This window comes from Myzus persicae, unplaced genomic scaffold (genome assembly GCF_001856785.1).
Source record: "Myzus persicae strain clone G006 unplaced genomic scaffold, MPER_G0061.0, whole genome shotgun sequence".
NCBI classification, from domain to species: Eukaryota; Metazoa; Arthropoda; class Insecta; order Hemiptera; family Aphididae; genus Myzus; species Myzus persicae.
In genome coordinates this window covers 56,202-71,639 of record NW_019103913.1, presented here as the reverse complement: position 1 = coordinate 71,639, position 15,438 = coordinate 56,202, and the positions used below count along the sequence as shown (strand labels likewise).

General features: G+C 28.8%; 2 protein-coding genes across 2 annotated transcripts; one reads left to right on the top strand and one right to left on the bottom strand.

Moving 5' to 3' along the window:
- Window positions 1–18: 18 nt before the first annotated feature.
- Window positions 19–5,154, top strand: LOC111036246 (protein TRC8 homolog). Its single transcript, XM_022318209.1, has 9 exons — window positions 19–475; window positions 548–809; window positions 887–1,215; window positions 1,281–1,477; window positions 3,020–3,275; window positions 3,345–3,574; window positions 3,632–3,878; window positions 3,938–4,261; window positions 4,617–5,154. Exons 2-9 carry the CDS (start codon window positions 596–598, stop codon window positions 4,731–4,733), a joined length of 1,914 nt encoding a protein of 637 aa, XP_022173901.1. The 5' UTR covers window positions 19–475; window positions 548–595; the 3' UTR covers window positions 4,734–5,154.
- Window positions 5,155–5,765: 611 nt separating this feature from the next.
- Window positions 5,766–14,203, bottom strand: LOC111036243 (cytadherence high molecular weight protein 1-like). The gene is made up of 3 exons (XM_022318205.1): window positions 13,934–14,203; window positions 7,955–10,667; window positions 5,766–7,869 (listed from the first exon to the last, which is right to left on the bottom strand). The coding sequence occupies exons 2-3, from the start codon at window positions 10,659–10,661 to the stop codon at window positions 6,896–6,898; spliced, it is 3,681 nt and encodes a 1,226-aa protein (XP_022173897.1). The 5' UTR covers window positions 10,662–10,667; window positions 13,934–14,203; the 3' UTR covers window positions 5,766–6,895.
- Between the last annotated feature and the right edge of the window lie 1,235 nt (window positions 14,204–15,438).

The window sequence follows — 15,438 nt, the reverse complement described above, 5'->3', positions numbered from 1 at the left end:
CTTGCTATCCTGCCGCAGGACAGGTCTGATCAGAATGAATATTGTGTGGTGAAGGAGATATGTCATTACAAATCGCTAATCATAAATTATACAATCGCCAATTCGTGTACGATGACTGACGACACTCACGACAGTCAATAAAATAATATAAGATTTCGAATCGATGTGTAACTTTGGATATGTTTAACTTCCGTACCGTGTAATACCGAGGAAATCGAGTTCCGTACTTAAAAGTGTTACCCATCTTCTACCGATAATATTCGTCGTAATTGCCCTCCTTTTTCTGCTGCACAGTATGTTTTCAGGATTAAACAATATTATGTATTTGTCAACAAGAAAAAAAAATCACCTTGATTAATCAAAACGTATCATCAACATGATACTATAAATTATTCACATGTTTTTGACAATAAATAATTTCTGCTCATCGTTGGCTGTACCTGTGGTTGTTGATCTGTGTCCTCATAAAGTCCAAGTAATCATTTACATATTATTATTTCTGATTTTATATTACCAGTATGTTCTTAATTTCTGTAATTATTTTCAGGTTTTGTTATATGTAGTTTGAGGTTAAATATTCAAAACTATAGCTATCATGAGCCTCTGTAATTTGTTAAGGGTTCCACCCATATTTATTATGGATGAACTCTTCAAAACTAGTTTCGGGTTTCCAGATTTGGCTGATATAGTATTTCCAGTAAATAATGAGTTTGTAAATAGCACACTCAGTCAGATTGAGATCAGCGAGTCCGCACAATATTACAAGGCCATATTTCTATCCTTCATCAAAATAATTGTATCCTGTTTGAGTAAGTTAAATACATTTTCCAAAAAAATAACTATTCAACATCATCAGTTAATTTAATTTAATTTTTAATTTTTCTAGTATTTTGTTCGTCGTCATGTTTATTTGTTCTACCTGCCAGATACTTATATCTAGTGTACTTCCATGTAGTTTCTGTCTGTATTGTACTTCTTTCTTATTGGGCAAACATACAAACACTAAAAGTTATATACGGAAAATATGAAAACTTTGAAACTGATGCTTTTAATAAAGATATAACATGGGATGTAGATGGATTTTTATATCTTCTTACAGAATTACAAATCGCACATTTTTTATACCTGTTATTCCGCAATTTAATCCTACAGTGTTGTTTATCTTTAGTATTTGACTTTTTACAAGTCTTTACAACAAATCAATCAATCCATAAAGTAAATACATATACTATCTAATAACTTTAATATGAATAAAAAGTAATGTATAAAAAATATTTCAGGTTTTCAGCTTTAGCTTTACTATTCCTACTTTAGTCGCATTTTTACCCGGTACTTGGAGACATGGATTTTTGAATACAGTTACGGTATTATCAACATTGTTGCCATTGTTTATAATGCTGAAAACATTATGGTTAAATCTATTTACAATTACAAATTTAATTCGTAATGGATATAGTCGTACACGAGAGACCATCAAGTAAGGCCATTTTGAACATTATTATTACTATTACTAGCTATATTATGATTATTTATATGTGCCAACACTGCCAACTAATAAGTATGATCTCAATAATTTATGTAAACTATGTACAGTGAAATTTGCTCAAGACGCTCTTTATGGGAACAGCCCTCAAACGTCTTATGTAGGAATTGAAGCCATGCTTACTACAAAATCTGTCCAGCTTACTGATCCACTATATTTGGTAATGTTGAGATGTACAACAATCTCCATAGCCTTTTCTGTGATAACACCTGCATTTATTAGATAATTTAAACTGCGAGCTTATTGAAACCACTCCAATAAAACATTTTCCACTTCTTCATACTTCCCGTGTCTTACTTTTTGTTGTTTGCTCCCACCTACCCACCCGCTTTGTTTTAGGTCATGTCTATTTTTTGTGCTAATTCGATATGCTCTCTATAGTCCAGTTTTTTGACAGGTTAGAACACTACAGGTTTTGCTGTTCTGTACTCGGTCTACGTTTGGTACGGGGATATTGGACAATGTTATATTACATATTACTTTGTTTTTATTTGTTGGGTATTTCTTACTACTCTATCTTATTTTTGATCTTCTCTAATTATATTTACTTTAAATTTTATTACAGTCGTCTTTTTGGTTTTCAGTTACATAGCGATAGCGCTCATTGAGGTTGTTTTTTAAGAGTAATATTTATTTTTGTGTGTATTATTTATTAATTGAAAATTAAAAGAAAACGAGGGGTGTTCCTTTAAATAATTTGCAGTCCCAGCTTGATCACTATTGCTGGCGACTTTACCGTCATGACAAGCAGGACCTTTTTCTCGCCATGTTAAAAGACATTCAGAATATGAATAAATAATAAAATAAAACACTATCAAATCAACTTATGTACAGCACATACCAAGTCAGAAACTTGTCTATAGAGCGCATACCGAATTAGCTCCCTATTTTTCAACAAAGTTCTTAAAGTTGAAGGGGGAGGCATCTTCAGTTCATTAGCAATATCTTTCATTTCTTTTCTCGGTCAAACCTTCATCTCATTACTTCAAATTGTCAAGTTTGTCTAAAATTGATAGTGCTTTACGTTTTACAGCCATAACGAAATTACGATTGTACACTTGCTAACAAACTGCACTTACTAAATCTCATAATACAATGAAATATAGTAAAACTATAATAATAGGTAATGATAAAAAAGGTATAGCGATAAAGTAAAGCGATAAGTACACTTAAATGAGTAAAATTTCTTTTTTTATTTTCACACAATTACTGAAATTTATTGTAATCTGCTGAACAAAAGAGCGTCTTATCGGATTAGATTGAGAAAAATCAAGCATCTCAACAGGTGGTTTTTACATTGACTAGTATAGGAAATGTTTATGATCTGATGCAAAAAAGCGCATTAGCAGGAGTGTCTTAAGCAAGTTTTACTGTTTACTGTGTACCTATCATTTAATATATTTATTTATTTATTTTATTTTACAATTTATACGCCTAGCAGGAGCTACAAAGAGGATATTATGTATTTTGTTCTAGTAATTATGGAATATCTGCTCTGGTTGAAGTGGAATGGACTCGTCTCCAAATTCCAAGTGTTCTACGAATATTTTGGGCCATACGAGTATTGGAACAAATTTTATACCTGTTAACTGATATGGAAATACAAAATGAAACATTATTTGGAGCTGTGAAATATTTGTTAATTAAAGGCTGTGACACATTTACCGCTGTTTTAGGAATGACAAGTTTTGTATCATACTTTTGTCATTATATTGGAGCTTTCTTCCAATGGGTAAGATACTGGACATGTATTTAAATGTTCAGATGGTTTTAATTATTTATTCATGTTTTATTTATTTAGGTGCTCTTAACTGATGACGTCGATGACAAAAGTATTGGAACAATTTCTGCAGTATTATTTTATATACTAGCTTTGCAGACTGGACTAACAGGTTTAGATCCAGAAAAGCGCTTTATAAGACTCTATCGTAATGTTTGTTTACTTTGTGCTGCCCTACTGCATTACATTCATAATGTGGTTAATCCTTTATTAATGTCTTTGAGTGCTTCACATAATCCTTCACTTAATAGGTAATATATAAATCATTATCAAGAATGTTTTTAAATTAATTTGATTTGATTTTTTAGACATTTAAGAGCTCTTTTAGTTTGCGGATTTCTTATAGTGTTTCCAATCACTATGTTGACATACTTGTGGTCTCACCATTCAGTTAGCACTTGGCTACTAGCAGTTTCTTCTTTCAATATTGAAATTATTATAAAAGTATTGGTATCATTAGCTGTCTATTCATTGTTCTTAATTGATGCCTATCGCACAACCTTTTGGGAGAAATTAGATGATTATGTGTATTATATCAAATCATTTGGCAATACGGTAATTTTAGAAATTTTTAACATTTATTTCATAATATTATAGTTATATTTTTATTTTAGGTGGAATTCTGTTTTGGCATCTTTCTGTTCCTGAATGGCGTTTATATTATGGCTTTTGTATCTGGTGGTGCTGTCCGTGCATCCATGATGTGTATACATGCATATTTCAACATATGGTGTGACGCTAGGGATGGATGGAGAGTATTTATTAAACGCCGTACAGCTGTGAAAAAAATTGAATCTTTACCAGAAGCAACTAGCGCCCAATTATCTGAATTGGATGATGTCTGTGCCATATGTTATCAAAATATGGGATCAGCAAAAATTACTAAATGCAATCATTATTTCCACGGTGTTTGTCTGCGTAAATGGCTCTATGTACAGGTGAATAATTTATACTAAAAATAAAATAAGTTACACTCTCATTATTAGATTTGTTAATGTGAAAGATACTGAAACACTAGAAAAAATCTTGTGTGTTTTAATAAATAAAATTAGATTCTCACAGACAATATTATTAATTTATTCTAAGTACAGAAACTTTATGAAAGTATCAAATATTCAAATTTATTTGAATATTTCAGAAGTTCATTAATATTTTTACTCAAGTACTGCAGAAGGCTCCCTAATATAAAGGTTTAGTCTCTATTGTAAATTTGATTCTTATAGCAATTCAATAAAAAGTTGTACATCAATTAATATTATTTTTATGTAATTTTAATGAATTTTTTTGGTTTAGGATCGATGCCCATTATGTCATGATATTTTATACAAAGCAGAAACGTCAAATGTCCAGACACAAGATACAAACCACTTACAAGATCTTCAAAATGTTATTGATGCTGATAATTCTTAGTTACTTTTTACTGATTAGATTTTATCATAAACCTCTACCCAATTTGACAATTTAGACTAATAATCAAAATATTTGATTTTTAAAAAAAATAATTTTATACTCCTTAAATGTTTACTGTACTTCTAAGTGGCTCTAAATTTTATAAAATTACTAATTGTAAAAAATTTGATAAATATTAAACCTTTTTAGAATTTTTAATTAAAAATAAAGGTTAAAATATTTCTATTATTTCTCAATTGAGTATAGTATATTATACGGATGTTGCATTAATTACTGTATGTACTTCAGATATTTGTAAATTGTATAAGACACTTGTTTAATGTAAAGCTTATTACTGTATTGATTTATTTTTTAATATTATTTTAATACATCACATATATATTTGTTTTTAGTTTTATTTACTAAAGCTAATATATTTTAGATGATACAACTAGAATTAGTAAATAAACTTAATTGAAATACCTCGTAAAACATAATATTAGTAAACTATGTACTTCGATTTTTATTTTTTTTATTATTTTAGGTTTTTAAATTTTGCTTTTAAGAATAATCCATTTAAAAATTAACCACCTAGAAAAAAACAGAAAATAAATGTTTAACTACTACAGTACCATAACTCAAAAACTTCAGTATTAATTATTTAATGTTTATGTTATTCAAAATAAATTAATCTTCAATTTGCTTCATAATTGCATTTTAGTTAACAAACATAATAATTTTTCTTATTTAACAATAGAATTACTTGGAAACAGGTTAATTATTCATAAGGTTTTATTTAACTATTTGCATTTAACTATTCATATATCACTGTATTTAACTTTAAGCAAATATTTTGAATATTCAATAAATAACACATTATAAAATTACAAAATCTTACAATTAAACATGAAATATTAAAATTATTTAATTATTATTTGTTAAATCAATATTTTATTTTTGTATTTTGAGTTTTGAAACATGTATTTGAAATATAATCTTCTTATAAAATCGAATTAAATGTGTAAAGAACTGGTTCAGTTTTTCATAATCTTAGCTTGATTAAATTGTAGTTTCAGTATAAAAACATAAGATAATATGGTGTCAGATAAGGAAATGTGGTGTTTAATAGGCTTTTAAAAAAATTATGGAAACACATTTTTGATGTTGAGTGATAAAATTCTCTTTTTTGTACATATTATTACGATTGTCAAAATTTGAATTGTATAGATTTTTTTTACTAATTTGTACTTAATTTGTACTGGTACTTAAATAACAACTATGCATTTTGTGAACATTAATCTCAAAAATTTTTATTCTATTTTACCATCTACTAATTAGTGTTGTGACGGAAGTAAAACTTAACGAATGAAGACAATTTGTTAAAATTATTCATATCAAACTAAAATTTGTTTAATATTATTTCTAAATATCAGACTGTAACAATAATTGTTTGTGATACTTTATTTTATAATCAATAATCTATTTGTTTATTATAATATGATTATAAGTTATTAGGTTATACAAAAATCAATGTTTCCTATTGTTTCTAGGAAAAAACTACTTGAAAACCAACGTAATCACTAAAGATATTTTGTACCTTACACAATGTAATGTTATTATTTCAATGTTACCTATGAATTATTTTATTTAATGCTAAATTGAATATTTTAAATACGTGTACATATTATATTTCTTATTGATTCTCATAGTAGTGCAATTTTTGTTGGCTGTTCATTGTTTTTTCTCTTGTAAATATACTATTATGCTTTTGATTGTTAAAAAAAATTCAACACAATGTAATTAAACATAATAAATAGTTTATTTTATACACAATTTGAATTATAGTTATTTTAATATTTTGGTGTTACAAAGTTGAAGTCAAAATGACAATTTACCAGTTAGGTAAAATATTTAAACATGCTAAACTATTATTATACTTTTAACTATATTAATTGTCTATATGATACATCACAATAATTTATTGTTATACTTAGTCTATAGTTCTCATTTAGAAATTTAAATGAAGAAAATACATAATATATGTTAAATTAATGAATTTACGTTAAAACATAACAGTTTGATTTTTTGTCATTATATTTATATTGTTATTTACCTTACTAAATACTTAATAGTGAATTTATATATATATATATAATTTAAATCTTAACAATACCATAAAGTATTTAAATTTTTTCAACAGGGCTATTTTCCCATTCTATGAGATCATCATCATTATCTTCCAAGACTTCATTTTGTGCTTCTAAATTTTCTTCACTGTCCACAAAATAGTTACCACAGTAGTACTTGACATTACGCACAGTGTGAATGAAATTTTCCATATCGAGTTCACTCATAAAGTCATCAGGTACAGCATTCATGATTGCTTCGGCCTCAGCTGTGTTGCGTCTAGTCATACCCATATTTTCAACAACAAACTGATAGCAGTTGGGTAGTTCTTGGTTCTTACTACCGCATTCTTTCAAATGTTCTTGCCAATCCAACATATTGATTCCTGCCCACCATAAACCAATGTCACCATCAACAAACTCAAACGGATTTTCACAGTTCACTTCTTCATCCTCGGACAAACTTTCTTTTATTAAAGGTCCAATAAGCCAAAATCCTTGAACCATGAGTCGTCTAATTTTTTCATCAAATCTGGGCACACAGTCTTTAGTGGCAAAATTTACAGACAATGATGGTATAATTTCATAACCTTTAGCCTCACTAATGAGTGCCAAAAGAATCATGAAACGAGGTGTAGTTAAATGTTTAGGTCTTGGTTGAAGACTAAGCGTTATATTGGCTTTATTGTGCGATTGATGTTTACCCTCAATAGATTTCCAAAACCACGAAGTTTCATTTGTCGTAGTTGTTTCATTGGAACCAATTATTGAGGTTAAGAATTCTTTATTCAGATTACTTGCTTGGAAAACTTCATAAGTACTTAAGTATTCTGTGGATGGTGTTAAGTCATCATCAGTTGTACGAACAGATATGTCTAACCACGATAGGGATGATGAAGTAGATAATTTGACTGAATCTGACGAAAATAATCCATTTGGATAAAATGAACAATCCTTCATCATCTTGATGTAGCGGCAAAATTCATTTCCATCAAAATCTTCAGGGTTGTAATTTATTTCAGTATTTGAATCTAAAATGTAAATAATAAACCACATTTATTAAAAATCATAATTTATAAAAATAATTATATTATGTGATAAAAAAATAATATTTACCTGATTGAGATTCTGATCTGTTACTATAATTCCTTTTCTTTTGTTTTTTGTTCCTCCTTCTTTTGCCAGATAAATCTTTTGGTTTGAGTTCTGGAAATTCTTTTTCTGTCACTTCAACAAATACTGATCGTCCCTCATCATCATACTCCAAACAATCGTCAACCATTTCAAAATCATAGTCAAAATAATATTCACCATCTTTAGGAGATCCCGAAACAGCTTCTGAATAAGATTTACGACTAAGAAGACTTTCGTCATCTGTACTAATAGATAATGAACCTACTGACCGCTCAATTGATTTTGGCATAAATTGATGAATGAAATTTTCAGTACTATCAGCACTATCAAAATTATTAATTGATGATAAATTGTCTGTGAATATAAACACATCATCAACACATTCGTTTTGTTCTGCACCACAGTTTTCATTTTGGATTACTTCCTGTTGAATAGTTTGTTCATTATCAGAAATTTCATCTTGACTTGAATCGGTTTCAAAAGGCACGTCTCCTAGAACTAATTTGTCATTCATGGGTTCAAAGTGATCATCAATATCTATGATGCACGATTGTGTTTCGTCCAACTGTTCAGTAGTTACATTTTCATTAGTTATATTAAAATGATTTTCATCAAAAGAAATACCACAGTTATTAACAGAGTAAGAAATGCTATTTAAATGTGGCACACAATCATCCTTCTTTACAACTTCAAAGTCTGATAAAATACAAACGTCTTCTTGTTTCTGTTCATCGAGTGACGGCATTGTTTTAGGTTCTGTTATGTCCTCTTCAATAGTTTCTAAATTGTGTTCTTGGACCTCCGGTGACAAACTGACATTTTGAGCATCCACTATGTTTGACGTTGTACTTTCTTCATTAACAAAATCATTAGCCAAACATAGGCCATCATCAATGTTTTCAACCATTTTGGGAGATTCTAATTTCTCAAGTTCTGACAAATCTTGATCTGGTGTTTGAGTGATTATGGATCCAATTTCATCTTTCAAAACAGTTTCATCAGCATTTTCTAATACAAAATTGAACTGAAGAGTTTCTTGTTGGTTCAAAACCAGATTAGAAGGTAATTCAGTTATTCCTGGAATTTCAATGGTCTTCCTAACGGGTTGTCCACCACGAATACCTTTAGCTTTTGGTTCTTCAATTTTCTTAGTTATTTTTGAAGGACTTTTTGTTACCACTTTGATTGATCTAGTAGGAGTCATGGGAGATTTCAGGGATGTTCTAGAAGCCAAACTTTCAGTTGAAACTGAATTGAGTTTAGAAGATGAAAGTGACCTGCTTTTAGATGGTCCAGGGCTTAAAATCAATTTGGTTGGTACCATTCTTTTCACTGCTGGTGATAAAGGTGGTTTTACCAACGATAGTGAAGGAGTTCTAGTTTTAATTGTTGGCGATTGCGGAGTTTTGGTTTTTGCGGCTAGAGATAATGATGTTTTAACAATTGGCGATGATGGAGTTCTTACTGTAGGTGATGATGGAATTTGTACCACTGCTAATGGCTTTGTTTTGGCTATTGGCGACTTTGGAACCAAATTCTTAGCAACTGATGATGACAATGGTGTAGCATTGGCTTTCAATGTTGAAGTTTTTGACACTACTGAAGTAGTAGACTTAATTGTCGAAGAAGACTTCACAGATAGTAATGATAATGAACTGGATTCTTTTTTAACAACAGCTTTTGAAGATGTTGGATTTGATTTAGAAATCACATTAGATTTGTTAGTAGACTGTAATGAAGAAACTTTTGCAGTGCTAGATGGTTCTTTGGTTAATAATTTTGAAGGAGAAGTAGGTGTCTTCAAAGAAATTGATTTCATGCTAGAAGCTGTAGATAGACTTTTTGATATCACTGATGGTTTGTTTGTTGGTATAGTCGGACTTTTAACACCTGCAGAACTCTTAATAGACAGTATAGCTGCTTTTTTAACTGGAGTCATAGGTTTTACAACAGTTGCTTGTTCTTTAGATTTTAATGATGTAGCACTCGCTTTAATTGCTGTAGATGCTACAGACTTAGCTGCAAGGGTTGAATTGGTGAGCTTCATTGGTGATTTTGGAACCGCAGAATTTGTTGTTAACGTTTTAGACGTTACTGTTGTTGAAGGAGATTTGGCAACTGGAGATGACACAGCAAATGATTTTGGTGTTAAAGTAGATTTTACTTGAGGAGATTTAGTCATAGGCGAAGTAACTGATTTAGTAATGGATGGTGATCTAACTATTCCAGTTGGAACCGAAGTTGATTTAGAAACTGATGCAGGCTTAGTCGCCAATGGGGACTTGGTCAACGTTTGAGATTTTATCGATAATGTTGTTGGAGTTTTTGGAGATTGTAATCCTTTGGCATCTGTTACTTTGATAGTGAGTGGAGGAGGTTTAGTCACAGATCTTGTCACTCCTTTGGCAGCAGAAGCTAATGTCTTCTCAGGTTCTAACTTAGCATCAGTAACAGTTTTAGTTACAGATTTAACAGTTGAACTTTTCAAAGGAACAGATGGTTTTTTCATGGATGATGCAGTATTGACCTTTTCAGGAGCTTTACTAGCTAGCGGTGCTTTAGAAGATGTAGGTAGAATCGTCTTTGCAGGAGCATTCAGAGGAGACCCGGGTGATCTAGTCTTTGATCCTGATCCAGTTTTGGAGATTGTAAGAGGTCCGGATTTTTTTACAGCAGTAGGGAAAGTCATGATGTTCTGTAACAAAAATATTTTATTATGAAATTATTTAGATTTAATTTTAATATTTAAAATACTAACACACAAATGTTATTTTAAATACCAGTTTAAATTAAACATTATCAATGTACCTATGTTAAGTATTTTTTTGGTTACCAAATATCTAATCATATCTTAATATGTAATATTTTTACATGTTAAGTTATTGGAAAATGTTTAAATGAAAATAATATTAAATATTTATACTCATGTGGGATTAGGTTATATAATAATATAACATAATATATGGAAAGGGGAAAGAATAACATAAATAATAATGAAGTACCTAAGTACTTTTGAGACCTAACTTAACAAATTTTTTATCGGTCTCCAATAAAATAACAATTTTTATACTTATGATTAGTCTTACATCTTATAATAATAAGATAAATTTCTTTTTAAGAAAAAGTTACAATTATTTATGCATATCTTTTTGTTACAACCAATAATTTTTACTGTAAATTGACTATCAGATAATTATCATTTGAAAATATTGATGTATATCACAATTATTAAAACGAGTAGTTTCTGAGTTATTAAAATGTATACAATAAGGATAATAGGTTTTACAAAAATATAAAATATATAATGTAATATGGAAGCTAGTCCTTATTATACCCAGACAATTTATAAAAATTATATAACGTTAATAGATTAACACAATTTAGTAATTATTACCACTACCATAACCAATTATTACCATTATTTCATTTATTCTGTGTAATTACCATAAGTTTCAGATCACCTTAGCCCCCATACCTTCCAAACCAATTACACTTAACACACACAGAGACTTACTTTTATTACTTTTATTTTTTATTTACATTTGTAAATTAGGCTATTGTATGGAAATAATTCATATTTAATTGTAAAATAAATTTAACTTATAAAATTTCTTTCATATTATTTTATTGCAGCACTCTATTAAAAGGCAGAACTTAAATTTATTTTTTTTAAATTAGGTACTTGTTTGTTATCGCCCCGCCAGTACACCGTATAAAATTTATCGCCCCGCCACTCTTGTTTGTTATCGCGCCTCCAGTACATCGCATACAATTTATCGCTATTGCTAATCGTTTGTGATCTATTTTAGAAAATGAGAAAAGTATATTTTATCATTTTTATGATATAGGATATTAGTTCGTTGCTGGCATTCGTTTACTATTTCATTTACTTATTACCTACTACTGAGAAATTCGAAAAATTAAATTAAATTATGAATTTTACTGAATTACTTACAATTGTTTCAAACAGTGATACTGGAATTAGCTTTTTACAAACAACACACCCAACATATTGAGAGGTTTTGGGGTTCTGCTAAATGGGGCAATAAAAAGCGTCGTGGAACTAACAGAAATTTTCTAGAATCATATTTGGCAGAGTTTATGTGGAGAACACGTCTCGGAGAACAAGACGCATTTGAAACTATCCTCAAAGATATTTCCGAATTCTGGCCTCCATTATAACTAGATTATAGATTCATAATATATTTTCTACATTTTTATACATATTTTATATTTTATACATTTTTTAATTTAAATTTTATACTAAACATTTATATATTTAAAACTATTAAAATAAAATAAAATAATATTATACATTGAAATTTTTTTTATTTATGGAGGGGCAATAACAAACAAGAGTGGCGGGGCGATAAATTGTATACGGTGTACTGGCGGGGCGATAACAAACAAGTACCTTAAATTATTATACAAAAGCAAAAAAAAGAAAGAATAAATCTAAGTATTTCCTTATGGATATAATGTTTGGTAATTGTAATATAATTTTTAATATAGTTTTCAAGCAGTATAAATTTACAAAAATTGTACACATTTTGAAGATCATATTTAAGACGAGATTATAGGGTAAAAACACTATTTTGAAAAATTTCACTTTCATTTAGTCAACTACCCATATACTGTACCTCTTTCTCATTAAAGTGATCCACTATTTAAAATGTGGTTACTGATCAGTTATTGTGACTACCAATAACACAATCGATTTCACAATAAGGTCAATTCTGTTATTTTAATTATGGATTACCCCACAGGTGAACTGTTATATTATTTTATTTAAAGTGATTTTGTGATCTACTCAACAAAATAATAGAAGTATAGTAAAACCTCATTAATCCAGACCGCATTAGTCCAGAATTTGCTTAATCCGGGTAGCCTTTTATCATGATAGTTCATGATGTAGATTAAAATAAACATAAAAATGAGTTCAATTATACAACTATGTACTATTTCATAGGTTTAATATTGTTCGATATATGTATTAGATAGACTTAAGTATTGTAAGTATAGTCAAATATCCTATACAATTTATTTAAATTTTATAATTTAAGATTCTTGATTATTTTGTTTAATTCGGACTTACATTAATTCAGACAACCTAGAACCCCAATTAGTCCGGATTAATGAGGTTCTACTGTAAGTTAGCTCATGAAAACTAATAGCGTAAAGCATTTGACAACTATCCAACACCTGTGCATTTATTTTACATTTCATTTCTATAATATTTGTTTCAAAAGTAATAATTGGATTCATGACCCAGAAGCTTATCTTTTCAATAAAATACAACGGTCGATACTTATATTATATCATATTACCTATAAATTACATCTATGAACTATAAAATATTAAGATAAAATAATAAATTTAATTGATTAAAATGAATTCATTCTTATTCTGTTTATAACGTTTACAATTATTTTTAGGTATATATAATTAGGACCAAAATTTGATACAAAATAATCATACCTAACATTAAAATTGTTTTCTTTTACATAGGTAGGTCCAAAATCTGTTTCAAGTTGTTGCCCATTGGAAATATTTTACGAATAAAATGAAACCAAATTTAAAATTAAAAATACATTTAAAAAACCCCATGAGTAAGGATTACATTAAATTTACTAAACTATAATTAAAACATGACATGAATTAAAAATTAAAATTGTATATAATACCTATAGGTAACAAAAAAATACATCATTCTAGTATTATACCTATTGGCTATCAGGCTATTATTAATTCTACTTTTATAATATTACGAACTCGTCTTATACAATATATACCTGTATAATAATTACTAAGAATACCTATCTAACGTCATTAAAAAAAAACACTTAGATAAAATACAAATATATAAAAAACAATTTTCTAAAATCGAATGAATACCTTATAAATTGATAATACTATTTTTACCTAACTACATTTTTTTGTAATGTAAAATAATTTACTGACCTGTTGGGTTATGTTGAAGTCGAAAAATAAAATATGAGGTTTACTGGTAGAAAGCCTTAAGGCTACGGCCTACGACTTAACACACGTAAAATCTCAGCAAGATTCTTTTTTTATTAAACAAAAGTTTTAATTTAAAATGAAAATAATTGAGGAACGTCCTTTAATTTTGATCAAATAGGTAGAAGATTTGAAGAAAAGAGCAAGGAAGAAGAGAGAGCCAGGAGGCAGAAATACAACTGAGCAGTGAACACAGTACAGACCGATGGGCGATGGGTCTCTCGGAATTTAATCGTTAACCGTATATCAAATATTAATCCTAAATTTATCTATACAGGTGGTATTCCCTGCGTGGAACTTCCAGTCGTATATATTTTCGTGATTATATCGAGTATGCCCATTGATTAGATAAAATATCGTGGAAAAAAAATCGATAACCAATTTAATGAACTTTGTAATATATGGTAGCTGTAAAAATAATTTCTGAATAGTGAATTCTGAATATTTTCCATGATCATAATATATCATAATATAATATGTACACACACGTCAATAAAATATGTGTTTATACATCACAATAAATTATTATGTACAAATTGTTCAGATCATACAACGAGTTACCTAATCTAAATATACATAGGCTTATAGCTGTGTATAGTATATTATAACGACCGAAAAACAATTTCAAAGAAACCCACAAAAATTGTCGTTTTTAAAAATACGCTTTTGATTCAAAAAATATTTTTTTCTCTTATTACATTAAATCTAAAAGACTCATAGGAAAATTATTTATTTGTGTACGTTGTAGAAGTCTCCCGTAGTCACGACATAAACTTTTTCCCTAGGAAATAGTCAATAGAAATGAAGTAGGTACCTGGAGCATTAATAGCTATGCATAGAAATAAATCCCTGGGAAATATAATTATTAATGTAATAGGAAAATATAGGGCCGTGATTTGTGTAAGCGAACACATCTATGAATTCAGTAAGATTAAGAACCTACGTTTAAATGCAGTTCATCTTGTAGCTCGGCAACCGTTTTCATTTTAAAAATAACGGTAGTCCAAAAACTATATTTTTTTAAAAAGTAATATAGTCCCACGGATTAAGATAGTGAATACCTAGTATAAATTTCCGTCCCATACTTTGCTTTAAACGTTTTCTGTTGCCGAGCTCCAAGATAAACTCGACGAGTAGAAACACAAAGAAATATTATCAATTTTACATTGCTCAGATTTTTTTTTTAGTTTCAAGAGTTGAACTCTGAATTCCTATTGGTTGTTAACAATAATTTTGAATCCTATTAATTTATCGTTATTTACATTTTTTTAGCAATAGCCCTATTAATACTATTTCTTCGTACTTGAAATATATTGACAATAATAAATTATTAAAAAAATATTTTAGTGAAATTTGACAAATGTTCAAACTTGTATAGAAATATAATAGTTTAAGTTGTAATCAACCAAAACATGAAATATTAGACCCGTGGTGTTGAGAAATATAAT